The 23,596-nt window shown below is 41.1% G+C and overlaps 11 protein-coding genes across 14 annotated transcripts; 9 read left to right on the top strand and 2 right to left on the bottom strand.

The window, feature by feature from the left end:
* The first annotated feature begins 28 nt into the window (after positions 1 to 28).
* Positions 29 to 964, top strand: LOC145708847 (uncharacterized). The gene is made up of 5 exons (XM_081786544.1): positions 29 to 91; positions 151 to 380; positions 430 to 490; positions 531 to 731; positions 775 to 964. The coding sequence occupies exons 1-5, from the start codon at positions 29 to 31 to the stop codon at positions 922 to 924; spliced, it is 705 nt and encodes a 234-aa protein (XP_081642670.1). The 3' UTR covers positions 925 to 964.
* Positions 965 to 1,023: 59 nt separating this feature from the next.
* Positions 1,024 to 2,233, top strand: LOC145710010 (DNA-directed RNA polymerase II subunit RPB3-like). The gene is made up of 6 exons (XM_081787691.1): positions 1,024 to 1,277; positions 1,317 to 1,452; positions 1,499 to 1,603; positions 1,715 to 1,819; positions 1,866 to 2,036; positions 2,081 to 2,233. Exons 1-6 carry the CDS (start codon positions 1,035 to 1,037, stop codon positions 2,143 to 2,145), a joined length of 825 nt encoding a protein of 274 aa, XP_081643817.1. The 5' UTR covers positions 1,024 to 1,034; the 3' UTR covers positions 2,146 to 2,233.
* A 976-nt stretch (positions 2,234 to 3,209) lies between these two features.
* Positions 3,210 to 4,207, top strand: LOC145710011 (ras GTPase-activating-like protein IQGAP3). Its single transcript, XM_081787692.1, has 3 exons — positions 3,210 to 3,462; positions 3,501 to 3,758; positions 3,800 to 4,207. Exons 1-3 carry the CDS (start codon positions 3,325 to 3,327, stop codon positions 4,205 to 4,207), a joined length of 804 nt encoding a protein of 267 aa, XP_081643818.1. The 5' UTR covers positions 3,210 to 3,324.
* Positions 4,208 to 4,281: 74 nt separating this feature from the next.
* Positions 4,282 to 8,179, top strand: LOC145710007 (ras GTPase-activating-like protein IQGAP2). Its single transcript, XM_081787688.1, has 6 exons — positions 4,282 to 4,455; positions 4,503 to 4,710; positions 4,755 to 5,071; positions 5,114 to 6,017; positions 6,091 to 7,817; positions 7,862 to 8,179. Exons 1-6 carry the CDS (start codon positions 4,282 to 4,284, stop codon positions 8,069 to 8,071), a joined length of 3,540 nt encoding a protein of 1,179 aa, XP_081643814.1. The 3' UTR covers positions 8,072 to 8,179.
* A 393-nt stretch (positions 8,180 to 8,572) lies between these two features.
* On the top strand, positions 8,573 to 11,450 carry LOC145710008 (facilitated trehalose transporter Tret1-like). Its single transcript, XM_081787689.1, has 7 exons — positions 8,573 to 8,789; positions 8,834 to 9,014; positions 9,060 to 9,287; positions 9,335 to 9,667; positions 9,710 to 10,039; positions 10,082 to 10,153; positions 11,151 to 11,450. Exons 1-7 carry the CDS (start codon positions 8,697 to 8,699, stop codon positions 11,336 to 11,338), a joined length of 1,425 nt encoding a protein of 474 aa, XP_081643815.1. The 5' UTR covers positions 8,573 to 8,696; the 3' UTR covers positions 11,339 to 11,450.
* Positions 11,448 to 12,336, top strand: LOC145710012 (uncharacterized). Its single transcript, XM_081787693.1, has 4 exons — positions 11,448 to 11,601; positions 11,645 to 11,941; positions 11,985 to 12,161; positions 12,205 to 12,336. The coding sequence occupies exons 1-4, from the start codon at positions 11,512 to 11,514 to the stop codon at positions 12,241 to 12,243; spliced, it is 603 nt and encodes a 200-aa protein (XP_081643819.1). The 5' UTR covers positions 11,448 to 11,511; the 3' UTR covers positions 12,244 to 12,336.
* Positions 12,314 to 13,415, top strand: LOC145710009 (bifunctional peptidase and arginyl-hydroxylase JMJD5-like). Its single transcript, XM_081787690.1, has 3 exons — positions 12,314 to 12,968; positions 13,016 to 13,116; positions 13,158 to 13,415. The coding sequence occupies exons 1-3, from the start codon at positions 12,351 to 12,353 to the stop codon at positions 13,339 to 13,341; spliced, it is 903 nt and encodes a 300-aa protein (XP_081643816.1). The 5' UTR covers positions 12,314 to 12,350; the 3' UTR covers positions 13,342 to 13,415.
* Positions 13,416 to 13,619: 204 nt separating this feature from the next.
* Positions 13,620 to 15,398, top strand: LOC145708199 (cartilage-associated protein-like). The gene is made up of 6 exons (XM_081785850.1): positions 13,620 to 13,710; positions 13,884 to 14,026; positions 14,109 to 14,613; positions 14,654 to 14,991; positions 15,035 to 15,139; positions 15,199 to 15,398. The coding sequence occupies exons 2-6, from the start codon at positions 13,885 to 13,887 to the stop codon at positions 15,348 to 15,350; spliced, it is 1,242 nt and encodes a 413-aa protein (XP_081641976.1). The 5' UTR covers positions 13,620 to 13,710; position 13,884; the 3' UTR covers positions 15,351 to 15,398.
* A 10-nt stretch (positions 15,399 to 15,408) lies between these two features.
* LOC145708200 (uncharacterized) lies at positions 15,409 to 16,593 on the top strand. Its single transcript, XM_081785851.1, has 5 exons — positions 15,409 to 15,516; positions 15,566 to 15,735; positions 15,779 to 16,011; positions 16,055 to 16,206; positions 16,244 to 16,593. The coding sequence occupies exons 1-5, from the start codon at positions 15,445 to 15,447 to the stop codon at positions 16,463 to 16,465; spliced, it is 849 nt and encodes a 282-aa protein (XP_081641977.1). The 5' UTR covers positions 15,409 to 15,444; the 3' UTR covers positions 16,466 to 16,593.
* Positions 16,594 to 16,738: 145 nt separating this feature from the next.
* LOC145708176 (spermatogenesis-associated protein 4-like) lies at positions 16,739 to 17,792 on the bottom strand. Its single transcript, XM_081785825.1, has 6 exons — positions 17,627 to 17,792; positions 17,529 to 17,583; positions 17,385 to 17,485; positions 17,193 to 17,341; positions 16,985 to 17,150; positions 16,739 to 16,944 (listed from the first exon to the last, which is right to left on the bottom strand). The coding sequence occupies exons 1-6, from the start codon at positions 17,735 to 17,737 to the stop codon at positions 16,747 to 16,749; spliced, it is 780 nt and encodes a 259-aa protein (XP_081641951.1). The 5' UTR covers positions 17,738 to 17,792; the 3' UTR covers positions 16,739 to 16,746.
* A 172-nt stretch (positions 17,793 to 17,964) lies between these two features.
* On the bottom strand, positions 17,965 to 21,884 carry LOC145707487 (glucagon receptor-like). 4 transcript variants are annotated; one of them, XM_081785017.1, is made up of 16 exons: positions 21,818 to 21,884; positions 21,248 to 21,298; positions 21,120 to 21,196; positions 20,985 to 21,079; positions 20,839 to 20,940; positions 20,456 to 20,602; positions 20,316 to 20,348; positions 19,992 to 20,037; positions 19,869 to 19,950; positions 19,737 to 19,830; positions 19,614 to 19,693; positions 19,353 to 19,572; positions 18,868 to 19,310; positions 18,751 to 18,826; positions 18,401 to 18,470; positions 17,965 to 18,356 (listed from the first exon to the last, which is right to left on the bottom strand). In XM_081785017.1, the coding sequence occupies exons 5-12, from the start codon at positions 20,915 to 20,917 to the stop codon at positions 19,465 to 19,467; spliced, it is 669 nt and encodes a 222-aa protein (XP_081641143.1). In that variant the 5' UTR covers positions 20,918 to 20,940; positions 20,985 to 21,079; positions 21,120 to 21,196; positions 21,248 to 21,298; positions 21,818 to 21,884; the 3' UTR covers positions 17,965 to 18,356; positions 18,401 to 18,470; positions 18,751 to 18,826; positions 18,868 to 19,310; positions 19,353 to 19,464. The 4 variants fall into 4 exon arrangements, with proteins under 4 accessions (XP_081641143.1, XP_081641146.1, XP_081641144.1 ...); XM_081785020.1 differs by having other exon boundaries at positions 20,456 to 20,569; XM_081785018.1 differs by lacking the exon at positions 20,316 to 20,348.
* Between the last annotated feature and the right edge of the window lie 1,712 nt (positions 21,885 to 23,596).

Raw genomic sequence — 23,596 nt, 5'->3', positions numbered from 1 at the left:
GCAGCGTATTCTTTTGTATAAGCAGGCGATGAGAATCGAGATTTCAGCACCTGATGACAACCCAGGAAAGAACAGAAACTGCGCACTTACTGTAACTGTAGATTTAGTACTTTAGATTATCTTTTTTTTCCAACAGACAAGTTTTCTGAGCTTCGCAAAGCAAGACCGTCTTATGGCTTACAAACCAGACCGCTTAGCTCTCGCAATTCAAACATTTCTATCCGATCGGGCAAAGCACTAGCAGGTTTCAAAGCAACATTAGAAGAGAGCGAGAAGCGAGCCCAAAAGTCAAACACGAATTTGGGAAACCTGGTGTTCACGAATGAGCCAGGACAGAGATCGAAATCTACCTTCCTTCAAAGTGGCGCACAACTTTCAGTGTAAGCTTGTTTTTGTCAAAACGAAGCTAAAGCAATAATTATTTCCTAGATCACCAGGAAGAAAAAGCGCTTTCGGAGGAAAGAGAGTTAGTCCAAAAAACGGGTTCCCGGTAAATTTTAAGCTCATGCATGGGAAACAAATATTCATAGGTTGTCCTCGAAGTCAAAGAGTCACAAGCGCAGAAGCTTAAGAAGATTCGATTTCGAATGCTTTACTGCTCCGGACTACAGTACACGGCAATTTTTGCTACGTCTATTTTGATGATTCTTCAAGGAGTCAACATGTATATCTCTGATGACAACAAAAGCGTCAATGGTGTCGGATCTATTGCTAGCGGAATTATTCTCATTGTACGTACCTGTATTTAGACAGGTCTTTATTTCGTCCGTTCAGATGATTCCCTTTTACTGTGGTTATCTTCTCCTTTCTGCAGACACACAAAACAACCGAGCCCTTCGAAAACAAAAGAAGAAAGAGAACAAAAGTATCTTCATCCAGGACAAGCAATCCGACGAATCTCTCTGGAGCAATTTTTCAATCTAGTTCGTCCCGTCTATTCATTTTCTGAGTACTTTTATTTATTTCTGCTCTATAATCGTTATTTTTTCTAATTTTTTCATCATTTTTCATATGTTAGTTGTTTGTCTCATAGAATGCCGTACGCGAATCAACCGATCGTGCGAATCGAGGAAATCAAGGATGAGAACTGCAAATTTTCAATCGAAAACACTGATCTTTCCGTAGCGAACGCCCTGCGACGCGTCTGGCTCTCGGAAGTGCCCGTGCTCGCTATTGACTGGATTCGAATTGAAGAGAATACTACTGTGCTGATTGATGAGTTCATCGCCCACAGACTAGCGTTGATACCACTTCACTGCGAGGAAGTCGTCGAAAAGGTACCAAAAAAACGAGTACTATTGCTCAATCCCTCTCAGATGCAATATATTCGGGACTGCAGCTGTGATAATTTTTGCAACGATTGCACGGTAGAATTTACCCTTGATGTCACATGCGAAACGGAAGCGACTCGTACAGTAACGACTGCTGATCTTATGTCTGGAAACCCAGCAGGTAACTATTTGTTAAGTGATTTTCAATATTCTCAAATGTGCTTTAGTTCAACCAGCCTTGGGGAAAAGTGACGACGACTATAATCGTGATAGCAATCAAATTTTGATCGTCAAACTTCGAAAGGGTCAAACATTGAAACTTACCGCTCACGTTAAGAGTTGACAATATCTTTTTCTGCAAACATAGTCGGTGATACTTTCAAGACGCTTTCTTTCTCGTTTGATAAATGATATTTGATATGCATTGTCAATTCTATCGGAAGCGAGAAAAGGTTTTGCTAAGGAGCACGCAAAATGGCAACCGTGCGTGATCCAGTTCGAGTACGATCCGGACAATGCTCTTCGTCATACGACTTATCCCAAACCAGGTGACTAGTTTTGCCTAAACCCTCTAAGTAATGTCTGTAATTTAAGAGGAATGGCCAAAGTCAATCTATTCCGAATTGGAAGACGACATGCATCAGGCGCCATTAGACCCGACTGGTGTACCGACGAAGTTTTTCTTCAACATTGAGAGCTTTGGGTTTATGAGGCCGGAGACAATCGTCGCAAGAGGGATCCAAGTACTGAAAACGAAATTATCGGGTAACGATAAATCTCACAAGCCGACTTTCACAATGATCTATTAGATCTCCAAACGCAGCATCAAGATGAATGGAGCCAGAATGCCCTTGCTTTAGACAATTTGGACTAAACTATTGGAGTTAGTCCGCAAGTTTAAATGACTATAAAACTGCCATCAAATATGTCATCTACTAGGAAATAAACTGATTATTTTCGTAGTCAATTCGATTTGCTCTACTATTTCTTTTGAGTCATCGTGCAATTTTAAAGTCATCCTTTTAAACTGCCCTAAAGTAAAACACGCAATTGCAACTAATCCTTCAGCATTTGAATCATCGCAATTCCTAAATAGCATTAATAATTTTCCGTTTCATTAATGTTTGTGATGAAATCCAGACAGATTCTTTATCATGGATGTTTTTTATGAATTTGACTTATTATCTTGTCGTCTCCAAATTGATGTAAATGACCCGTCATCTATGGGCCATAGTCTATTGGAATCAGTCCATGTAGTCTCTCAGTGGTGTCTACCAAAACTCGGAGAAGTTCATGTACTACTAGCTTCGGCAACTGCCCATTGTTATTATGCATCGATTTTGAGCGGGGGCAACAACCGCCACTCTCGCTCCATAAATACCCGCTTCCGACCGGGCGCTTCAGTCTACGCAGACGAGAGAGTATGGCCATGGCGGATTTTTCTCCAATTTATTCTTGTCCTCGCCAAGTTCACCACTTCGATAAAACAATTTTTCACTAGAGATATTCCTATACCTATCTATTGCGCGATTAAAGCTTAGAAAACAATGCAAATAAATATTATTATTACAAGCTCATTACTAAATTTATGGGGTTGCGAAAGTCTCTAAGTAGCAGTACCAACTTGGTACTACCAAGATCGAACATCCAAATTTGTTAAGGAGTCGCACCTTCAGGCGAAATTCGCTTGGCCGTTGTAATCTGATTTTTGGGTCAAAGAAACCGTTTTTTTTATTTTGCCCGATTAGTCTTATTGGGCATCTATTTTGCGTCTCGACTTCCACCACTCAGAAGGCGATATCTGTTGAATAACTTTAGAGTAGAGATAAGCTCTTGTAGCTGCGAATTCATCGCGCCTAGAGGGAAATGAGGGTTGAATCACCCTGTCAATTATACAAAAACTTCCGTGTCCCACTTTTCTCCTCTTCACACGCGGCCGATAAATTCTTACATACTTTTACTTTCAGGCTGAGAGCTGATTATCGAAAAGATCGGGAGCGAAAGAGAGACCGAAATTCGAGAGACAGAAAATTAGAAGTGGCAGACTCGTAACATGGCGGAGATGGAAAGCGCTGAGCTGCAGCGGATTTCCGCCATTAGTTGTACCCCGTCGACGGATGAAATCCACGTGTGGACAAATGTTTCCGAACGTCCGACTGGCGAGGACATGGACAACGAGCGAGAAAAATCGGTGAGATTAGTTCACTAGGAGTTTTTTTTACATTTTAGATCGTTTACAATTATCTCTGCCGGCTGGAAGAAGCGAAACGGTGGATTGAGGCGATGAGTCAGACAAAGCTTCCTGCAGTTACCGATGGAATGGAAGAAAGCCTTGCCAACGGCATTGTTATAGCAAAACTAGGCAAAGCGATCGCCCCATCTATTAGCAGCCGGATCTTCGACGAGAATCACGAGCACTACGAAACGAAGGGCCTCCACTTTCGGCACACAGACAACATCAACATTTTCCGAGATGCGATGACAAAGGTGAGTTTTAGTAGAAAACTGATGTCTTAAATTTTATCTAGGTCTCTCTGCCGAGTTCCTTCTATCCGGAAACTACTGACATTTACGACAAAAAGAATCTGCCGAGATTGATCTACTGTATTCACGCGCTGGCGATGCACCTCTCGAAATTAGGCAAAGCGCCGAAAATGGACGATCTTGAAGGAATCCTGAAATTTACAGAAGAAGAACTTTCAGCCATGCAAGTGGCCCTCGATGGTTACGGAATAAAGCTCCCTTCTTTCGCTAAAATAGGCGGCATTCTCGCTGCAGAGATCTCTGAAGACGAGGCTCTTCATCATGCTGCCATTTTGAGAATCAATCAAGCTCTCGATGAGGAATGGCTAAAAGATAACGACATTTTATCGATATGCTTCAAATTTGATTTTTTATTTTCTGAGCCAAATAACAGGATAATTTCGATGATTTGAAAGAAGCACTTTTGAATCCAGATGCGCGAATCGAAGGTGTCAGTGAAGATAACATCGAAAAATATTCATGCGAGATGAAACACTTCAAAAATATCAAAGCCGAATCTCATTCGGCCGAGTCACTAGAAAAAGCAGCCCTCGATCCAAATTCAAGCTTCGCCAGCTTTGACAATGATGATGTTTACCAAACTCGCCTGACGCACAGCGAAGTTCAAGAAGAAATTTTCAAAATTAACGCAGCAATCAAGGTAAACGGAGATAATTTGCTCTCGTTGTGCTCACCTATCTTACTCAGGAAGAAGAGGCAGCAAGTGCCCAACAACTACTTTCTGAAAAGCGTCTCGAAGCAGTACAGACAGTCAACGAAGTTGTAGCAGATGGCGAAGCGGCTCATATTTTTGAAGCTCTTCAGGATCCCTATTTAGAAATAAATAGTGACCTAGAAGAATCGCATAAATCAAGATACGCTTCTATTCTACAGTCCCACCTTGAATGCTACGAAGGTAAATCTCGCTCGTTTATGTTAATTCTAAATTCTTTACAATAGAACTTGGATACGATGACATCAAAGAGGCCGTGTATGAGACTAAGAAACAGTTCGAATTTATGAAGAAAAGATGCTCCGCAGTGATGGCAATCAATCTGCTTCTCGATGAGGAGGATTGTGAAGAACGCTTCGAAGAGATGCTTCTTACGGATGTACTCGAGTATCAGATATTCCCAGACAGTGTCCAGGCATATTACGAAGCACTTGTCGACGCAAAAGTGAAGAAAGATAGTAGTCTTGCTGGAAGCATCGAAACTGATTGGATAGTAGAAATAATCAATGGCTCATTCTTCTTCTTCGACACCCAAAATCTTGAGGTATAAAATTATATCATTAAAAATGATAATAACGCTTCTTAGGCTTACTGGGAAGCTCCTGATTCGTATGATTATAACTCGGAACAGAAAATGCTCACCTCGGTGGAGATCAAGGGGGTCGTAGAGGATGTCACTGCTGCTCTCATCAAGATGGAAGCCTGGCAGCGTAATACTCCAGCTGTAATAACGATTCAATCGGCAATCCGAATGTTTCTACAAAAACGAGCTTTTCAAAGCCGACTGAATTACCTGAAAGAACAAGAGCGCCCTGTAATCGTCCTCCAGTCGTATTATAGAGGTTGGAAAGTAAGAAAAGAAATGCGGGAGAAGAAAAAGCATTGGGAAGCTAATATTGACAGCGTGTTGCTACTGCAAAGCAACTTCAGAATGCTAAAAGAGCGTCTGCGCTACATTCGAAGGTTGAAGTATTTGAGAGAGCAAGAAGATGTAATAATTCGAATTCAATCTTGGTGGAGAAGCTGTCACCTGCGCAATGATTATAAAGGTGTTTCAAAAGGAACAGCAACTCTACGAGCGGTTCGACATTTTGTTCACTTGCTCGAGCACACAGATCTTGATTTGAGCGAGGAAGAAGAAATTTGCCAGTTGAAGAAAGAGATCATTAACAGAGTGCGAGAGAACGACGACTTGGACGATAAGCTTGACCAAATGGATGTGAAGATTGGACTTTTAGTAAAGAACAGAATCTCACTTAATGATGCGAGTAACCACCTAAAGAAAATCCGCAAGCAGAAAACATCATCATCTTCTCTTGGAAACCGTGAAAATTCAACCGTTAACCTGGGGCGACTCACCAAAGAAACGCAGCAATTAGTGGACTCTTATGAAAGATTGTTCGCACTTTTGCAGACAGAGCCAATTTACTTCTCCAAACTGCTCTTTTGCTTGCCAATGGTCAAGTCTAACAACTTCGTTCAAAATATTGGTAAGTCCCGGAATTCGATAGTCATGAAAATTGTGCTTCTTGTAGAGATCTTGATTTAAAAAAAAGCTTTCAGTGTTCGCCACTTACGACTACGCCCAGCAAAAGCGAGAGCAGTACCTTTTGCTCAAACTTTTCCGGTCTGCCCTTGAGGAAGAAATCTCTCAGAAGGTGTCTACACCCAAAGACCTTATGACAAACGGGGTTCTGGCAGTGAAATTGATCGTCAACTTTTACCGTGGAATCGGCATGAAAGTCGGAAGTAATTATGGAAACAGGGAATCCCTTCGCGACATTCTCGGCGAGCGTGTTAAAGAGATCATCTCGCGCTGTGATGAGTTGAATCTTGAGTGGAGCATAGTTGAAACGTACAAAAAATGGGCTCAGCGTAAAGAAACAGAAAACGGCGTACTCGTTGGACTTGACGCGGAAATAACTGAAGACAAAGCAGCGGCTGTACCAGAAGTTGTGGAAATTTTCGAAGAAAACATCACGAAATTGACATCACTTGTTGATGGGTTCATGTCTTCAATAACTGCCTCAGTAAAAAGTCTTCCTTACGGACTTCGATACCAAGCGAAGGTGATGTATAAAGCTCTTGCAAATAAATTCCCTGATGCATCGGAAGAACTGCTTCTTGTTTCCGTAGGAAACCTAATCTACTATCGGTTTTTAAATCCAGCGATTTGCGCGCCAGAAGCCTTTGACGTTATTGATCTTCCTGCCGGAACAGCTCTTGACCAAAAGACGAGGAAGAAGCTCGGTCAGATTGCCCGCTTTTTGCAGCATTCCGCATCCTATACCACAGGCAAAGACATCGCTGACGGCTCCTTGCCGCCGAAGACAGCGGAGCACGAGACGATAAGAAAAGCGACAGCTCTAAATTCGAAGCGTTTCCGAACTTTTTTCAAGGCAGTTATCAACGTCGCGGAGCCGGAAGAGGTTTTTCAAATGTCCAAATACTCTGATGTTGTTGAAATCGAAAAACCGAAAATAACGCTGACAATAAAAGACCTTCTTGAGACGCACAAACTTCTCCTACAATTTTCGGAATCAATTACTTCGAATCAAGATGATCCTCTCCACGATCTGCTTGCTGGAATGAAGGAGATACCAGAGCCAGAGGTGCTTCTTGGAAGCGAATTTAGAAATATAAACGACTCGGATGCTCTCTCCTATCATATTCATCTCAGTTTGTCCGTGAATATCGACCAGAGTGACGAGGACGCGCTTGCCATGGAAATGCGCAAACTTCTCAATGAGACAAAACGCCTCCTCTGTACGGCGATCGAGTATCAATCCTCTAGGAATCTGCGAGAGTATTTAAACGAGGTTGTTCCATTTGAAACAATGAAAAAGTACTCCACAGACACGCAATCAAACTTGATGAACGACCGTGAGACTATCAAGGCCAACGTCAAGACCCTCATCGCGAATGGAATTCTCGAGTCGGAAGACGATCTGGTGAAGCTGATTTGCGAAGACATCCGTGAAAAACACCGCCTCAGAAGAGCACGCAAGAGCGAAATCGAACAGCTCCGTCTCACCCGAGCAAGACTGATAAACAAGCGCAAGTACTACGAAGAACAGCGTGAATATTACGAGCGTTACATTGCCGATTGCTTGGCCAAACAGTCGGTCGACGACAAGCAGGCAAAGTCGAAACCAGCCAAGGGCGCCTCGTTCCGCTTGAAGTCGAGAAAAGAAAAGAAGGAGATCAAATATAGCGCGGAACAGCTTATCAAGAAGGGCATCCTACTAAGTCTAGACGGGGATGAAGTTAAGAACACGAAGCATCTCAAGGTAATATTTATTAGATCATCTTGAACTGAAAGAAATCTTTTTAGTTCATTATCAAACCTTTGTTGGTCAATGGACAGTGGTCTATCGAAGCCTTTTACCTTGGCGTCAGCGTCTTCACAACAACGCTCATCTTGCAAGACCTCTTGCAAAAGCAGTATGAGAATGTGTCTGTCATCAAGCTGGACGAGAAAGCGAAAGTCAACGTGAATCTGCTCATTCACCTACTCAATAAGAAATTCCACACAGCCTTGTAAATAAACCCAAGCCAACAATATCTCACACTTTCACCGTCACCTCTGTTCACCCTTTATTCTCTTGCACAGCTGTACCAACTTAAAAAAATAAATAACAGATATCTCTTTCTCCACTGCCCTATTTGCAAAAAATGCGCCGAAAGTGTGTTAATTCTTCTATAGCATGTATTATTTTATTTAGTCTCACTGATGGAACTCCATCAGAAGAAAGAAGATATCCTTGAGTCGAATTTTTAGTTAAATATGATAATGTGTTTTCACTTCGAAACATTGCCAGTAGCAAACACTTTTTATTACAGTAGCGCCTTACCACGACAGTTTCTTATGCAAAACAACGTACTGAGATTTATCCTCGCTCCCAATGTTCACTTGCCATTTCTACCTTACAAACCTATTTGCACTTACGCCAAAAACTCTGAGCATTCCAGTTATCAATTAGAATTCGTTTTATCACAAGTATTTTCGCTATAAAATTTGTATTTATTTCAATATTGTAGAGAATTCGATAATTATGAAGCGTTTGCTCCAGTATTTGCGATTCTGAAAAAATGATTGTTTTTCGCAAATTCGTGCTTTTGATGGGGTAACGACAAAATCGATCACAAACGGGCCAAATTAAAAAAGCATGGGCGATCAAGAGATTCTTGTTGATAATGAGAATCCAGCAGATGATGTACTCTCTTCGCATGGTGCTCCAACAAGAAAGACGAATATTTACGTAAGAAAACCTTCAGAGGGTGTAAATAATTTTAAAATAATTAGAAAGTGATCCTGGCGTCTTATATGTGCCCCATAATAATCGGTTTAACGCTGAGTTATTCATCTGGCGCAATTCCATCAATTCAAAAGGATCCTCACATAACAAGTACGCCTAGTCAAATTTCATGGTTTGGAAGTATTATCACTATCGGTGCTGCCGTAGGCTCACTAGCTGCTGGTCCAGGTAAGTCTTATACCATTTTTATAAGCTCCAGTGACTACTTTTCAGCCTGTGAGAAGTTTGGACGAAAGTGCATCATGCTTGTAGGCTGCTCACTGTTCGCCATTGGGTGGATGCTTCTTTGCATGGATATTTCGTCGATGGAGACGGCCATTGTCGGTCGCCTCAAGACCGGTATCGCCTGTGGTGTTATGAGTATTGCGTGTCCTACTTACATTGGAGAAGTATCTACTCCTGATGTGCGAGGACTTTTCGGTGCCGGATTCCAATTCATGGGTGAGCCGTTGTCAAGTTAGTTTTTTTAAGCTATTCTCCTTCAATAGTCACTGTTGGAATTTTGCTCGGCTATTTGGCAGGACGATGGCTTGTTTGGCAGCATGCGGCGCTTTACTCGCTCAGTTTTACAGCAGTCGGCGCTGTTCTCGTGTTCATAATGGTGCCAAGCTCTCCTAGATGGCTCCTTATGCGCAAAGACAGAATATCTGCGCGCCGAAATTTAGCGTATCTTCGGGCGCAAGATTTATCCAGTCCGCTCATTGCAAAGGAGATAGAGGAGATCGAAGAGTCCGTTCTGCTCCAGACTCAACACGGGAATGCATCGATCCGAGAAATTCTATCAACGAGACATCTGCGAACTCCTCTGTTTATCATGCTCGGTAGATAAAGTTGTAAATTTTAAAAATACATTTTTTGTCAAGTCATTCATGCGGGTCAGCAGCTTTGCGGAATCAACTGCATTTTGTTCTACGCTGAAACGATCTTTGCCGCTGCTGGAATGACAGACGCTAACTTAGCCTCGATCTTGCTTGGTCTATCTCAAGTTATCGGGACTGTTATCTCGTCCTCTTTGATGGATAAAGCCGGCCGTCGATTTTGGCTCTTCACCTCCGCTATAGGAATGATTGTTTGCTTGACAGTTTTTGGAGTTTATGAAAATTACAACATGAGAGGAGTCGGTCCCTCATGGATGGAATACGTCGGATTGACTTCAATTGTCTTGTTTAGTTTATCCTTTGCTCTTGGAGAAGGTAAACGTTTTCACTCTATATTTAGCCTGATTTTTACGTTAGGTCCTGTTCCGTGGCTGTTGATCGGCGAGTTCTTCGACAACAGAGCAAAGGGGACTTGCTCATCACTATGTGTAGGGTTTTTCACGGGAGCGCGCGGGGCTCGGAACGCCTTCTCACCGCGATTTTTATCTTCACTAATTGTCTATATTTTTTTCATGAAACTCACAGATAGTACCAAATCGAAGGTGTACATTAATAATTAAGAATTATAATTTAAGTTAATGTTAAAAAAAGGCGAAAATGGGGGAATTTTTTTGGAAAATTGCCTCCCAAACACTGATCACACTTTAGCACACTCTTCATTTTCGAATATGATAAACTTTAGGCACTTAGTAATCACCTCTCAAATTTTGGAATAGCAGGATCTGGTAGGACACCCGGAAATCTGCATTTAACTAGAACTTTCTGGCGTTGCGCGGGCGCTGGAGTCGCGCACGGGGTCACCGCCTGGGCTGAAAACGCGCATATTTACTCACTCCCCCGGAGAGCAGTCCGAACCTTTCTGTGGAAGGTGACGAAATAAAGTGGTTCGATGCAATAATTGGGGGATTTTCGATTCAAATATGATAATTTCATTGTAAATAATGTGACTTACCATCGAAAATTCCGAAAAAAGCTAATTGTCAATTAGTTTCTGAACATCGGTTTGCAACAAGGGTCAAGATTAACAAAAGTAAAAGAGCGTATTCCTTCGGGAGAAGGAATCCAAACTTCTCCAGAGATTTAACAAAGAAGTCAAAGCAGACTATTCTTATTTTTTCCAGAGAAATCAGAGTCGCATATGTTGTAAGATACTGATGTTTAATAATAACTCTTATTTAGCCAAAATAACTATTACTTTCGGGCTCACCATGTTCAAAAACCTATAGAAAACTATTTTGGGAAATTTTCACTGAAAAATCACCCTTGCACCAAATGCGCCAAGACAGCGCGCGCCGCACCACCAAAACCTTGACCAGCGCCTCTGATTTTTGTATTTTTGGAATCAGCGGGTCAAATTATGCCTACAGTGAAATTGTAAGAAAAAAGTGATAACTACCATTTTCCCGTGAGAAACCCTAACTATGTGGAACTGTTAACTGGGGCGCATCGTTTCTTTTGACCTTCTTTCTCCAGCAAATGTTCGCCGAGCTGGGCCAGGATTGGACTTACTGGCTATTCGCAATCTTGACCGCAATTGTTGCCATTTTCGAGTTTATCTTTTTACCCGAAACACGAGGAAAATCGCTTGATGAAATATCTTCACAGTTCCAATAATTTTGTCTTTATTATCATCATATTCTGTAAAGCTGCACTAAATACTTTCTGTTATATTGATATCAATCATCCTTTTTCAAATGCCATCTAATAAATACCAAGACTGTCTTCATTTCTTCTCTTAACAACTTCAATCGACTAAAGCAATTGTATAAGATAATTGGTTGGGATCTATGCCGGGCGCTGTTCACAAAATTCCTGATCTTTGGAAGGATGACACCATTCTCCGATGTCTCGCACAGCAAATTATGCGAAAAAGAAAGGTATGAATATCTCACATATATTTTATAGATATCTCGGTTTTAGCTCGAGGAGCAAGCTGAAGAAAAAGAAAAGGAAAAGCAGCGAAAACTAGAAGAGAAAAAACAGCGTATGCTCAACCAAGCGCAATCCTTGCAAGACGTCACATTTGAGCTCGACGAAATGGAAAAGAAGTTAGAAAAGCTTCGTGAAGAAAAACATCGTCTTTTCAATGAGCTCAAAAAAGTGTCGAGAGAAGAAGACGAACGACGGCAAAGAGACGCTGCAAGTCAACAACTCTTGGGCAACTGGGCTGAAAGTCGAAAACCGACCAGCTATGGCTCAGCCAACGAAGGAGACGGGGTACTTGAGTGTTTGAATAAGTTCGACCTTAAAATTATTATAGCGTGGACGAATCTCAATTATGAACAGTCACAAAAGCATCTTCAACCCGTCTGAAATGCCAATGCCGACTGCATACAATCCTACAACACCGCGCGCAAAATGTCCATCCAGTCCTGCTGTTAACCCCTACCTGCGACCAAATACCTCAATCATAGCTGGCCAGAACAGATATCTTAAGGTAAAGGTAGCCCTTTTCGAAGGAAAAGGAACTTTGATTTTAGATGCCGCAGTCGCCAGCAAGTCCCGCCTTGAATAAGTAACTTTCTTCCCTTTTCTTCTATATTCGTCTCTTTCCTTTTTCTGAGTCATTTTCCTGCAATGATCGTTCCGTATTCAATCGAACTTTTGAACATCAAATTAAGATAAAATGAATAGTTCCGAGTCGGCAATAAAATATCGTGAAAAACCCTATGTAACCGCGGTTCCATCGCACTGGGAATGTTTGAAATGGACTCCAGGAAAGTTGCGGTCCATTCTGAAGAGTCCAGTGGAAGCTCGAACAGCAGAAAACCAACAAGAACTCAACGATGAACAGATTTGTAAGCCGATGGACGTCGACGTAGCAAATTTGCAAGATTGCGAACATTTCTACGTGGCCTATCACAGGATGAGCCACAACGAGGATCTGATCGATAAGATCCCACCTTGGGAAGAACTTGGACTGAAAGATACTGGCGGTGACTCCTGTCTTTGGTGGGGCTCTCGAGGAGCCGGCACCAAACTCCATCAAGACTCGCATGGCTTCAACGTGGTTTGCCAAATTTATGGGAAGAAAGAATGGACTCTCGCTCCCCCTCAAAGCTCTGGAATAAAATCTACAAGATGCCCGTATGAGGCAAGCACCGTCTGGGGTAGAAATATCAATCTTAGCGATGTAAATGATGCGTTGACGTTTGAACTGGTACCAGGGGATATGCTGGTGGTTCCACCTGGTTGGTGGCACTCTGTTATCAGCCTTACCGAAGCGATAAGCGTTAATATTTGGGTGCGTTACTAAACTAAACCGAGACAATTCTCCAATCAACTGTTCAGTCTGCTTGTCCAGCGTCGTCTTCACACGATAGTGACGCGTCCGAGAGCGAGGTGGCAACCCGGATCATCACAAAAGTCTGCTCCGAAGCACGGCTTTTCCCGTAAACGAAACGATCCCAATAGTTTTCATCGACGTTTTAAGAGTGCCGATCGTCGAAAAAAACGAAGAACTCGGAGACATCAAGCATCTGGCTAAACTTATCCAAAGAAGCGAAAAAGAAGGCTGTGTAAATGTCGATGAAATTAAAGAAGACCATCGCTTTTTTCATGCGCTTACTCACCCATCGGTTGTAAAGGCGTTTTTAAAGGTTTACAAAGAAAACTGATGTTAATTTCTCTTGTATTGAATATATATCACTGCCGAACTTAAGATTATCAGTTATTTTATTTGTGAAGCTAACTTGTCCACGTTCAAATTCATGATATAATCTTCATTACTGATTAGATTCCTTTTAGATTTTCTGAATGATAATTTCGTTTGAAGTTCATGGAAAAGTACAGAGAGTGTTTTTCCGAAAATACACGAAGAAAGCAGCTGACGAGCTTGGTATTTGCGGTTGGGTGAGCGGCAAACTGTGGGAACAGTTATTCATATTTCCTCTAGGTCGAGAACACTAAAAAGGGCACGGTCATTGGAGAAGCTTCCGGCCCAGAAGATAAATTAAAAGAATTTGAGAATTTTTTATCGCGAAAAGGTAGCCCTAAATCCCGAATCGACCGTTGTGACATAACGAAACTTGACGTTGGGGATTGCAACTTTACTGAATTTGTCATCCGTCGTTAGAGCCACCTCTCTTTTCTACAGTTATTTTAATAAAATAATATTTTATATTTTCGTAAAAATAGTCCTTCGAATTTACATTTTAAGAATGGTGGCTAGTTGCTTTGCAAAATGGTCCCTTCTAGTTTTTGGCTACGTTTATGCTCAAGTGCCGCAACATCTCTTGCGTGGTATCAACGAACTTTGGACGGAAGGCTATGAAGCTTACTCGAGAAACGATTACGCTGAAGGCGAGGATTTTCAAAATTACTATTTAATAGTCTATCTCTGATTATTTCGTTGATTTGAGTATTTTTTAATCCTCGAATAAAGCTGTGAGAAATTTCGAAAGACTTCTGATCAGCTATCGAATGCAGAACAATTTACTGAGCTCTTGTCACCACAAATGTCACATTCCAAACGTCGAATTCACGAAGTTGCAGTTGGCTTCTTTCGAAGATCTTGATGATGGAGAACATGTCTTCTTTAAAAATCTTTTGGAACAAAGCACGTGCCTTAAAGATTGCTTCTTGGAACACCCTTTCGCGCGGCTGATGAAAGAAAAGAAGCCAAATTACAGTGTTCAAAAAGCGATCGACTCGTATGAAATCTACAACTATTTGCAAATATCCTATCACAATCTAAAAGACGGCCTCAAGGCGGCCAACTCTGCGTATACGTTTCTATCGTTGCGATCTAAGGACGATCCTGCATGGGATGATATGATGCACAACTTGGAATTTTACAAAGGTGCCTATCGGGTCGTGGACCAAGCGATCAAGGAAGAAAAACTTGTCAATTATGAATCGGCGATGTATAACAAGCACTACAAACAAGGGTAATCAGCAACTGAAGTCTTCAAAATAACAACCGTTCAGCGTCGAGTCTTACGAAACAAACGATTACAAAGCGTGCATTGAGCATATGGAGAAAGCCCTACTAGAGTTTTTCGAAGACTCAAATGAATGCGAAAGTCTTTGCTTTAAAATGCCAAGGGACTTCGACTCACTTCAAGAGAGCTGGACTCATCTTGCACATATGGAGATGGAAGTGAACGAGTGCCGGATCGCTTGTCGGAATAAAATGGCGGCTGAAGTCTGGAGCAAACGAAATGCAGACACTCCGCAGGAAATCTTGCACTATCTTCAATTTTGCTACTTTCAAGAAAAACACATCCTGAAAGGAGCCAACGCTGCAAAGACACTATCTTTAATCGGTGAGCGCCAAGTAATCTATTGCGTATTTAAAAATATTTTAAGCTCCGACTGATCAAACTGCCCAGCGAAATCTTAAGTATTACGAGTCTGTACTCGATGAGCACTCACTTTCGAAGTCCCAATTACTGCCAAGACAAGACGTTATAAGTAAGTTTTTTCTCGTCTTCATTTATTCTGAGGCAACGTCGTTTTCATTTTCTTTTCAGATTATGTCAAAAAAACCTACCAAAACGATAATCTCTCTAACTTGGCAAATCGTACCTTACTACGTCGCGAAGATTTAGCCGAAATCTCGACTGAACCTCTCCGAGACCAAATCATCAGACTGATGTCAGAAGAGAAACTCGTTAAAGTCTAATCATTTCTGTAGCGTCCTTCAAATACTAACCTATCTTTCTTCATATTAGCCTGGTAAAGTGAAGTTCACTTAGTGAACATTGTTGTTTTATAGAATGAAGAGCTCGAAAAAGGATAGGTCAGTTCTCCCTCCGTTGAAGGTATTCCCTGTCGCTTCTGAGGATCAGGTATTCAATTCAAGTGAGAATTAGAGTCACAAGATGTCTGTCTTCTTAGACGAATGCTCCAGGAGTGGCGATAGGATGTCAAAACAGTCCACTCGCTAGGAGAAAACCCCAGAGTCGACTCCAAAACAACATTTTGCCTTCAAAGCCTTGGAATACTAGAGACATGCTTGCGAATCTACCTAACATTAGCGGCGACAGAGCTGACGATTTCGATGCATAGTATTGTTAACTAGCCCTTTCAAAATATTATCGTATTTTACAGTCGCGAAGCTCGTGGTTATCAAGTTGGTCCAAACAGCCGCCCTAATAGTCGACCTCAGTCTCCAGCAATGGGAGTGAGGGAAACGCTTGAATTGGGAAGCCCCCGTCGACCGCTTTCTCGTCGTTCTCGATCGAGTAGTCTTGATAGCTTTAGCGAAGAACTCCTAGGACTATCAGGAGGAAACTCAGAAAACGAACATCTCTCTATTCGCCCGTGTGTGTACACTCCACAAGGTCACTCGGAAAAGACTGTTTTGAAGATAATATTGAGTTTCAGACGGACGGGTTCCACCACGACCACCATCAATAGACGCATCTGACCTGATCAACTGTCTCAATTCAGAAGTTTATTTTTACAACGAAGAAGAAACCAGCGACTTCGACTCTCGCACAGGCTCTCTTGAAAACTCACCACCTGGACGAATTATGGTAATGACCTTACTGATATTTTTTATCAAATTAATAGCCACCTTCTCCTGCGTCGAACAAAACATATAAATTTGGAAAAGCTCCTCCAAATGATCGCGTGCTACTTGCCCTTCGTAGTTATGATTCTCTTGCTCACGACGCTGCATTTCCTCAGATGGTCGATGAGGACACCACTGAGAAACGATATCCTCTCACCCATAGCGAAAATTCAAACTTTTCCCGCCCGTGCACAAATGAGAGTGACTCAATCGAATATTGATATGCTCGTTTTATTACTAGACTTTATAACTTGCCACTGGCCCACCCATTTTTACACTGCCTGAAAGCCTCTGTACCTCTCTATTATATCCTTTTCCGATTAAATCACTATCAATAAATTTTATTCAAAGTAAAACCCATATTTTACATCTTTTAGCAAAAAACTATGAAGTTTTGCCAAAAATGTTACTCAGTTTCTCTTTGATACCGCAGACATGCATTCTGAGACCTTTCTCATAAAACGTCAAGGAAAACAGACAATCATCCTCTCAAATTTATCTTTTATTGCTTGACATTGACGAATTGGTCGTACTGAACAGGTTTTGATTTTTTATCGGCGGAAATAACCCTAGACGAGCGAACTGATGCTTTGGCAGAAGGTTGAAGCGTTGTTTTCTTTGAAGACTCCCCTCGGTGCTTTCGGCTTCTCGTATCGAGTGGTGGAACCACGTTGAATCGCTGAGGATGCTCCGCTTTCATCTAAAAAGAAATTGAAGAAGTATCCACACAAAACCCTTGCCATGACTTTGTTAAGCTCGAACTGGGACAAGACTTTCGAGTTTCTTAATTGCTCTCGCGCCGTGTCTCCATCTGCGAGTGTTTCAGTAATTTTAGTGTTCGCTTTCACGGAGCTTGTAGCTGTATTCCGAGCATGGAATGGGAGTCGATTCTGGTAATCTCCGTCGCTAAGAATTCCATCTTATGGACAAAATGAAAACAAGTCTTACTTGAAGTCAAAGTTATACTCGCCAACGAGGGTCTTCTGCTCCTTGCCAGTGAAGAATTGGAACATTCCAATCAGAACGAGCTCAATTGCGCCAGGTTTCGCATGGACAATGCCATCGATCTCCTCTTTAGAGATGACGAGGTCAGAGTTCTGTATACAAACAATAAACTTTTCCTCATGAAGAAGCACCTACTTCTGGTCGCGCGAGGAATCGCCGAACAAGGTCCCAGTTTGCATTCATCGAGTTAAATGATGTTCCTTGATTCATTTGGCTAATTTCTATCCAGCCAAGAACTGAGAAGTCATTCATTCGCACTTTTTCTAATCTTTTTATTACCTGGTTCATTACGGCAATAGTAATGATTAAGAATATATCCGATCAATTCGCCATTCTAATTTTAGTTCCACAAAAGAATCAACTCAACCAAACTATACCTGAAAATCGCGGCGAACATTTTTAACAGGTCTTGGTAAATCAAGAGAGAAAATCCACTTCCAAACATCACGTGGGAGTCCTGATCTTTTTTCTGTATAAAGCTCTACCATCCTTCCTCAGTTAATCTCAGCGCAAATCGAAGCGAAATTTGCGTCCTCTCGAATACTCGTTGCTATGACTCCCAAATATCTTTGAAAGGAAAACAGGCGGATTTTTGAAATACTAGAAAATATTCGATTTTTATCATTTCCATCAAGTGTCTTTCTAATTTCACTGTCTATTCAATGTGTGTTTCAACTCTAGTTAATTGCAGTAGTTGATCCTACTGATAGTTGTATTGCTTTATTGGCAGTTGATAGTTTTTTGAAAGAAGTTGAATCATATTTTTGTACAGAATTCCGGCGGGAAATTGCTTTGATGGGCACGTACGTTTTTAGCCTTAGACGTTGTAATCAGTACTTTTTATTGTGCTCCTGAGAAGAGTTCATAGCTCCAACGTCCCCGCAATTGTCTTAGCTTTTAGAGCACTATCCTTTCAAAGTCATAATTGTCAATTTTGTTGATGACTTCCTCAGAATCATCGCGATCGCTTGATAGAATGCGAGTTGAAGAGGCCTCGTCTCTTAATTTCCTGGTTTCGCCAATTGAGCATTTCCTAGAGTTTTTCTTTGATAATCTTTTTGACCTCGTTCTCCTCGATTTACGCTTCGGCTGTATGACAGAAACGTCCTGTAAGAGAATTATTTGCAAAGATTTAAATTTCTCCAGTGAACCTGCGAGACGCGGGATACACGTTGCCGAAATCGCTCGACGCCTGTTCTTCTTTCTTCGAAAATAAGCCATCTGAATTTTAATGATTTGACGAGTTACAGAAAATACGCCTGGTCTGGGACGGTCTTAATCAGCCAAAGCGTCCCAAACCAGGATTATTTTCGCTCTCGCCTCTGCCGCCACTTTCATATTAAAAAGCACCCCCCAGGCGTGCGCCTTTGATCTTTAAATGGCCCGACCGTCCCAAACCAGGCGTATTTTTGACCGTCCCAGACCAGGATTATTTTCTGTAATAGATTCGATGACAAAAAGAAATCTCCTCAATGTTCGCACGATATCAAGGAGGACCCACCTCAGTCTCGTGTTCATAATATATCGCCCTATCTCGCCTTGAACTTCGTGGTTCAGATAACAGTAAATTATAGCCACTTAAAATTTTGGGAGCAGTTAATAATGGCAATAATCTAACCTAAAATTCCAGAGTAGGCTTCAAGACTCTGCTCTATCAAATTTCGGATTTCTATGGTTCTATCTTCTACGCCCTGAGATGGTATCAGAATGAAGAGGAGGTTTTGCATGCCCATAACGGGAATAAGTGTTAGCGTCGCTTTTGCCAGGCGAAGAGTCGGAACAGTCCGGCCAGTGCCACGGGTGGCGTTTCCAGGACAAGTTGGGGATGAGTGCGAGCCGTGTCGCTGACCCCCGTTTGGTATTAACTTTTTATGATTTCAATAAACTTTTCTTTGGAGACTGAAATTCGGCGTACTAGAATCATTCCTTGGTAGATATTTTCGAAATAATCAAAATAAAGATTTCGAAGTTGATTGTAAGCATCACGATTATCGGTATTTCATTCCAGTAGCGGATAGACGATCCTTCTGGAAAGCAGTTTTCGAAGCCAATGATTTTATTCTTAGTCAAAATGTCGAGAAATAGAACTTGATTAGCACTCACGTGGCATATTTGGCCGACGACAAGAAGAATAGGGATTCCCCATCCAAGAGACATTAGAATGGCGAGGTAGTAGTTGTGCTGGGATGGGGTCAACTATTGTCTTTTCGAAACATCAAAGATAGCAAATTATGGCGCAAGTTATGAAGCATTTAAAAGACCACGTCTTAGGAAAGTGCGATATAGAGAGCAGCAGATGTAGATGTATTCCTTCGATCAGAGTCTATTTAGTTAATTTTTTATCACTTGGCTAATATCTCTTACCCAGGACATCTGAATTATTGAACCGTAAACAGCGAGTATTGTAATCGCGCATCCGTTCAACAAATGTGCCCAGTTATTACCTGCGACAGTAATTGAGCAACTACTTTATCGTGAAACAATTACCTTGGACAAACAATAGACATTTAAAAATGGTGTTGAAGATCCAGGCCAGAAATAAATTACAGTGGATGTGATTGCGCGTCGAGCGAATTTTGCGCTGAATATAGCTGCGTTGAATATATTCGAGAAACTTACCAAAGACGACAGAATAATTATCGATAGTCCCAGGGCAAGACATGATATTGAAGCGCCAACGATGTTCATTATTATCACAATACTGAGTGTAATAATTAGAAGTCATCAAGAGGGAACGCTTACTTGATAATATTTTTGGATAAATGTGACTTCTCGTCGGTTAGACACTCTAAAAGTCCAAAATAGTTAAGCAAATAACTTAATCAATTTCCGAGTAACTATTAGTGTTATATGAGAACTTTAGCTATAAAGTTATTGTTCCTCAAACATGTCGCTGTTCTCAGATTGCATCAAACTTATAACGAATATGACGAAAAATTGTTTAGTTACTCTTTTAACAATAACCAGATAATTGGCAAATGTTAGATAGATATAAATCACTGAAAGACCATTCATTTTGTGCAAATGAAGAGTCGGTACGATTGGCAGATATTTTGCCCGATTTACCAAGTATGAGAACCCGCGCGCCATACAAACCATCTTGAAATCAGTTATTAACTCAAAGGTCAAGTTCTAAGCGATTGTGGAGCTAGTGCTTTTTTCGCGAGTGCCGATCCGCTTGAGGATTTAGCAAGTTCAGTCCAAACCTGCAAGTTGCTCTGCTTTTGTCTTGTAAGATTGCCATTCAGCCGTTTCAGTAGTAGCATTGTAGTAGCACTTGCGCTGGAGTTTCTTTGAAGTGTCAAAATGTTTCAATGCGTCTAAATACGCAGGAATGGGGAGTGTTGAGGTAGCTAATAAGGGTTTACGAACGAACAAGTCATAAATATTAAATAATAATATTCCAGTACAAATACACAACGTTTAATCAATCAGCAGAAATGGTGTTAATTGAATTCTTTCATCAATTAGCTCGTTATTTTTCAATTACACTTAGAGCCATAAACGCAGATTGAAAATTAATCTCGCTAATCGCGCTTATATACATACGTGCAGTATACTGAGCACACTTCCTTTATTACTGTTCTACCTGGGCACTTGATAGTGGCGGTTTTTTCAACTTCTGTCGGCGGCCAGCAAAAATCAGATCCCAGCTCGTTGAACACCATTTTTTGTTGTCCAAATTTTCGGCCTAAAATTTCGTTTTTTTCCAAGCACGCGTTCTCATCAACATACCCAAACGTTGTTATCATGGCATTCATTCCTCAATAGTTCAACCATTCTTGAGAAATTTTCGGCATTTTGAGGATTTTGAGGGCGCGGATCGGGAACTGGTTTATTTTATTAGATCAGACAAATGCACTGTACTACCTTCAGCGATTTTACTTTTGGCTTGAATTTCGATCACGAAGTACAGGCCGATAAAAGCGGCGAGGAATACCAAGCACCTGTCAATGTTAAAATTAGCGGCTTATCATAAGCTTTGGCAGAAAAGTTACCCGAACAAAACAGCATTCGAACATCCTAGCATGTTGTTTCTCCGCTGGCCACTAGGCGACAAAGTTACATTTTCCGTAAGATATTTCTTTCATCCTTTCTGAGTGCGTTATTCTCTCGATGTGACTCTCTCAGTGATGAATAAAATAATCGTCGAAATAAATAAGGGGAAGCCGCGCGGTCTGAGGTAATGCACTTTTGCGTTAAAATTGTATATACTGCGCCAATACTAAAAGACAAAAAGGGCGCCATGATCTGAGTGAATTTGACAACACTTAGATATTCACTCAGCGCTTCAAATACAAAATCAAAAATATTTAATTTGCCATTACAAGACTGAAGGTTACCTAAAGAAGGTGAAGATCATTCATATAATATAATTTAAATGTTTCCCATAGTGTTATTGAATTATTAGAACGGTAAGACAAGGTATGCTATTTGCGTCTATCGAGTCTCCGAACAACTTCGTAATAGAAACGACGCTGATAGAAAATAACTCAATAGAGTTCGCGTCATGTCTGGATTTCGAAAACGTTACAAATCGGTTTACCGTCTCACGGAGCTGTTTGTACCTGGTTCTTAACTCTTCAAAAAACCAAGAAGTTCGTGAGCATCGTGTTGTCCTGCGTGAAGCCTCAAAAAGCTCAAAACAATTTTATTATTTATTGTGTTGACGAATGTACTTTTTAGCTTTTCCTGTATCGAGACGAAGGTTAAATTCGTTGAGTCACTTTTGCGGGCTTAAAAAATATATTCAGAAGGGTTTTTCAGAAAAAGGACAGCATTTTTACGAAACCCGATTATCCACGACTTTGTGGAAAATAGATGTGTTAAAGTTACCTTATGGGTGCTTTGATAATATTGCTTTCTCTGTGCTTGCCACGAGTAGGATCGGGATCAATTGTCAGAAATAATTAAATAAAAAAAATAATTGCTATCTCTTAATGCGCTGTCAAGGCTGTTTCTAATATTTTTGTCGACTGGGATTTGCCTTTTGAATTGAATCAGAGAAAGCCCGCAGCTTGAGATGTTGGAGACATTCGAGGGCCGCGGCGTCGCGTGTCTAAACCTCCAGAAAGAACCCAGACGAGAGTGTTGACGACTTACCGAGAGCTGAAAGGGCTAGAATCGAAACTTTTCATTCAGCCTAACAATATTTTCAGCGACAGTCGCGCAATCACTAATTTAACAATCTATCACTTTGTTAATTGACTTGTCTCGCCAGGCTAACCCTAGCCCTAATCCTAACCCTAGATTTCAATTCGAAAAGCTTTGCCTGAGGAATGAAGACCTATTTGAATTCTTGCTTTTGTTTGATTCTTCTGATGTATTCTTGTTCATCTTTTTTTCGAAATCAAAAAAGAATTCTGATCATTCTCATTTTCCTTTGCTTTCAATTTTTTCCTGATAGGATTTTCGCCGAAGTCGTGTGTTCTTCGGCGTAGCTTGTGGGCTTTTTCTCGGTTGGTGAATTTATTTACGCCGATTGAGCGCAAAAGCGAAAATTTGTGAATTTCAAGATCGATTCTGAAACCAGTATTGCTGCAAGAGGACATTGAGAACCCAAAATAACACATGAGTTTGAGATAAAATACGCGATTATGCCTTGGGTTTTATAAATAAATAAACTCCAACTAACTTCATCAACTCGACTGAGGGACACGTCTGAGCTCCCACCGGAGCTAAATTCATCCCGGGTTTGATGCGAAGATGTCTTTTACTAGTTAAAAGCATGATTGAGTCATTTCGGATTTACTCGTGATCTTCTTTCTAAGTCGATTACTTCAAAAATCCATGCAGTAATCGTTTATCTGTCGCACGAATATTTATTACGAAGAAAAAAAATTCGAATAGATTTATCAAAAATATTTTAAAAAGTGTTTTATCAATTCATCATTCATATAAGTTCAATATCAAAATGAAAATGATGGTACGGTACAGGCAAGGTGTCAAGCTGTGCAAATAGGATGCAAGGGGTTCACCGACATGTGCTACCCACTGCGAAGTCCCGCAGAGACTGCTCCTAGCACCAACACTGAGCAAGGCTCGGTGTGAGATGAATTGAGCCAAAGTTATCACAAACTTTGAGAGGGACTGAGCTGCAAAATCGGATCAAGCTCAGCCGGTTAAAAGTTAAGATAAAAAAGAATAAAAATTGAAATTTTATGAAATCTCGCCTTTTATGGTTATTTTTTACGGAGATTTCGATTATGAACCCAAAAATCATCTTCATAAAGAATCTAGGTTTCCGAGCGAATTGGTATCCGAGCTTTCTTGTCAAGGGCAGGCTAGGTGAGCTATGGACCATAGGCTATGGTCAGATAAATATATTTTCGGTCTCAGAATTAATA

The sequence above is a fragment of the Oikopleura dioica genome, chromosome XSR, assembly GCF_907165135.1.
Source record: "Oikopleura dioica chromosome XSR, OKI2018_I68_1.0, whole genome shotgun sequence".
NCBI classification, from domain to species: domain Eukaryota; kingdom Metazoa; phylum Chordata; class Appendicularia; order Copelata; family Oikopleuridae; genus Oikopleura; species Oikopleura dioica.
This window is presented reverse-complemented; position numbering and strand designations above follow the sequence as displayed.

What these genes read in the sequence shown, in the direction of transcription:
- LOC145710008 (XM_081787689.1), top strand. Translation starts at nt 8,697, where the DNA reads ATGGGCGATCAAGAGATTCTTGTTGATAATGAGAATCCAGCAGATGAT. An exon ending in CTCACTAGCTGCTGGTCCAG is followed by an intron (nt 9,015 to 9,059) that starts GTAAGTCTTATA and finishes ACTACTTTTCAG; the next exon opens with CCTGTGAGAAGTTTGGACGA. An exon ending in TCCTCTGTTTATCATGCTCG is followed by an intron (nt 9,668 to 9,709) that starts GTAGATAAAGTT and finishes TTTTTTGTCAAG; the next exon opens with TCATTCATGCGGGTCAGCAG.
- LOC145710011 (XM_081787692.1), top strand. Translation starts at nt 3,325, where the DNA reads ATGGCGGAGATGGAAAGCGCTGAGCTGCAGCGGATTTCCGCCATTAGT. An exon ending in ACAACGAGCGAGAAAAATCG is followed by an intron (nt 3,463 to 3,500) that starts GTGAGATTAGTT and finishes TTTACATTTTAG; the next exon opens with ATCGTTTACAATTATCTCTG. An exon ending in TCCGAGATGCGATGACAAAG is followed by an intron (nt 3,759 to 3,799) that starts GTGAGTTTTAGT and finishes AATTTTATCTAG; the next exon opens with GTCTCTCTGCCGAGTTCCTT.
- LOC145707487 (XM_081785017.1), bottom strand. Translation starts at nt 20,917, where the DNA reads ATGGTGTTCAACGAGCTGGGATCTGATTTTTGCTGGCCGCCGACAGAA. An exon ending in TTATCCAAAAATATTATCAA is followed by an intron (nt 19,951 to 19,991) that starts GTAAGCGTTCCC and finishes TATTACACTCAG; the next exon opens with TATTGTGATAATAATGAACA. An exon ending in TAATTATTCTGTCGTCTTTG is followed by an intron (nt 19,831 to 19,868) that starts GTAAGTTTCTCG and finishes AGCTATATTCAG; the next exon opens with CGCAAAATTCGCTCGACGCG.
- LOC145708847 (XM_081786544.1), top strand. Translation starts at nt 29, where the DNA reads ATGAGAATCGAGATTTCAGCACCTGATGACAACCCAGGAAAGAACAGA. An exon ending in ACAGAAACTGCGCACTTACT is followed by an intron (nt 92 to 150) that starts GTAACTGTAGAT and finishes AAGTTTTCTGAG; the next exon opens with CTTCGCAAAGCAAGACCGTC. An exon ending in AGTGGCGCACAACTTTCAGT is followed by an intron (nt 381 to 429) that starts GTAAGCTTGTTT and finishes ATTATTTCCTAG; the next exon opens with ATCACCAGGAAGAAAAAGCG.
- LOC145708200 (XM_081785851.1), top strand. Translation starts at nt 15,445, where the DNA reads ATGAAGAGCTCGAAAAAGGATAGGTCAGTTCTCCCTCCGTTGAAGGTA. An exon ending in GTGTGTGTACACTCCACAAG is followed by an intron (nt 16,012 to 16,054) that starts GTCACTCGGAAA and finishes ATTGAGTTTCAG; the next exon opens with ACGGACGGGTTCCACCACGA. An exon ending in CACCACCTGGACGAATTATG is followed by an intron (nt 16,207 to 16,243) that starts GTAATGACCTTA and finishes TCAAATTAATAG; the next exon opens with CCACCTTCTCCTGCGTCGAA.
- LOC145710010 (XM_081787691.1), top strand. Translation starts at nt 1,035, where the DNA reads ATGCCGTACGCGAATCAACCGATCGTGCGAATCGAGGAAATCAAGGAT. An exon ending in GCGAGGAAGTCGTCGAAAAG is followed by an intron (nt 1,278 to 1,316) that starts GTACCAAAAAAA and finishes AATCCCTCTCAG; the next exon opens with ATGCAATATATTCGGGACTG. An exon ending in ACTGAAAACGAAATTATCGG is followed by an intron (nt 2,037 to 2,080) that starts GTAACGATAAAT and finishes ATGATCTATTAG; the next exon opens with ATCTCCAAACGCAGCATCAA.
- LOC145710009 (XM_081787690.1), top strand. Translation starts at nt 12,351, where the DNA reads ATGAATAGTTCCGAGTCGGCAATAAAATATCGTGAAAAACCCTATGTA. An exon ending in CGATAAGCGTTAATATTTGG is followed by an intron (nt 12,969 to 13,015) that starts GTGCGTTACTAA and finishes TCAACTGTTCAG; the next exon opens with TCTGCTTGTCCAGCGTCGTC. An exon ending in TCCGAAGCACGGCTTTTCCC is followed by an intron (nt 13,117 to 13,157) that starts GTAAACGAAACG and finishes CGACGTTTTAAG; the next exon opens with AGTGCCGATCGTCGAAAAAA.
- LOC145710012 (XM_081787693.1), top strand. Translation starts at nt 11,512, where the DNA reads ATGCCGGGCGCTGTTCACAAAATTCCTGATCTTTGGAAGGATGACACC. An exon ending in AAATTATGCGAAAAAGAAAG is followed by an intron (nt 11,602 to 11,644) that starts GTATGAATATCT and finishes TCTCGGTTTTAG; the next exon opens with CTCGAGGAGCAAGCTGAAGA. An exon ending in GCCAGAACAGATATCTTAAG is followed by an intron (nt 12,162 to 12,204) that starts GTAAAGGTAGCC and finishes CTTTGATTTTAG; the next exon opens with ATGCCGCAGTCGCCAGCAAG.
- LOC145708199 (XM_081785850.1), top strand. Translation starts at nt 13,885, where the DNA reads ATGGTGGCTAGTTGCTTTGCAAAATGGTCCCTTCTAGTTTTTGGCTAC. An exon ending in GAGAAACGATTACGCTGAAG is followed by an intron (nt 14,027 to 14,108) that starts GCGAGGATTTTC and finishes CCTCGAATAAAG; the next exon opens with CTGTGAGAAATTTCGAAAGA. An exon ending in AACAAGCACTACAAACAAGG is followed by an intron (nt 14,614 to 14,653) that starts GTAATCAGCAAC and finishes ACAACCGTTCAG; the next exon opens with CGTCGAGTCTTACGAAACAA.
- LOC145708176 (XM_081785825.1), bottom strand. Translation starts at nt 17,737, where the DNA reads ATGGTAGAGCTTTATACAGAAAAAAGATCAGGACTCCCACGTGATGTT. An exon ending in CTATTGCCGTAATGAACCAG is followed by an intron (nt 17,486 to 17,528) that starts GTAATAAAAAGA and finishes ATGACTTCTCAG; the next exon opens with TTCTTGGCTGGATAGAAATT. An exon ending in TCGAGCTTAACAAAGTCATG is followed by an intron (nt 16,945 to 16,984) that starts GCAAGGGTTTTG and finishes ATTTCTTTTTAG; the next exon opens with ATGAAAGCGGAGCATCCTCA.
- LOC145710007 (XM_081787688.1), top strand. Translation starts at nt 4,282, where the DNA reads ATGAAACACTTCAAAAATATCAAAGCCGAATCTCATTCGGCCGAGTCA. An exon ending in TCGACACCCAAAATCTTGAG is followed by an intron (nt 5,072 to 5,113) that starts GTATAAAATTAT and finishes AACGCTTCTTAG; the next exon opens with GCTTACTGGGAAGCTCCTGA. An exon ending in AGAACACGAAGCATCTCAAG is followed by an intron (nt 7,818 to 7,861) that starts GTAATATTTATT and finishes AAATCTTTTTAG; the next exon opens with TTCATTATCAAACCTTTGTT.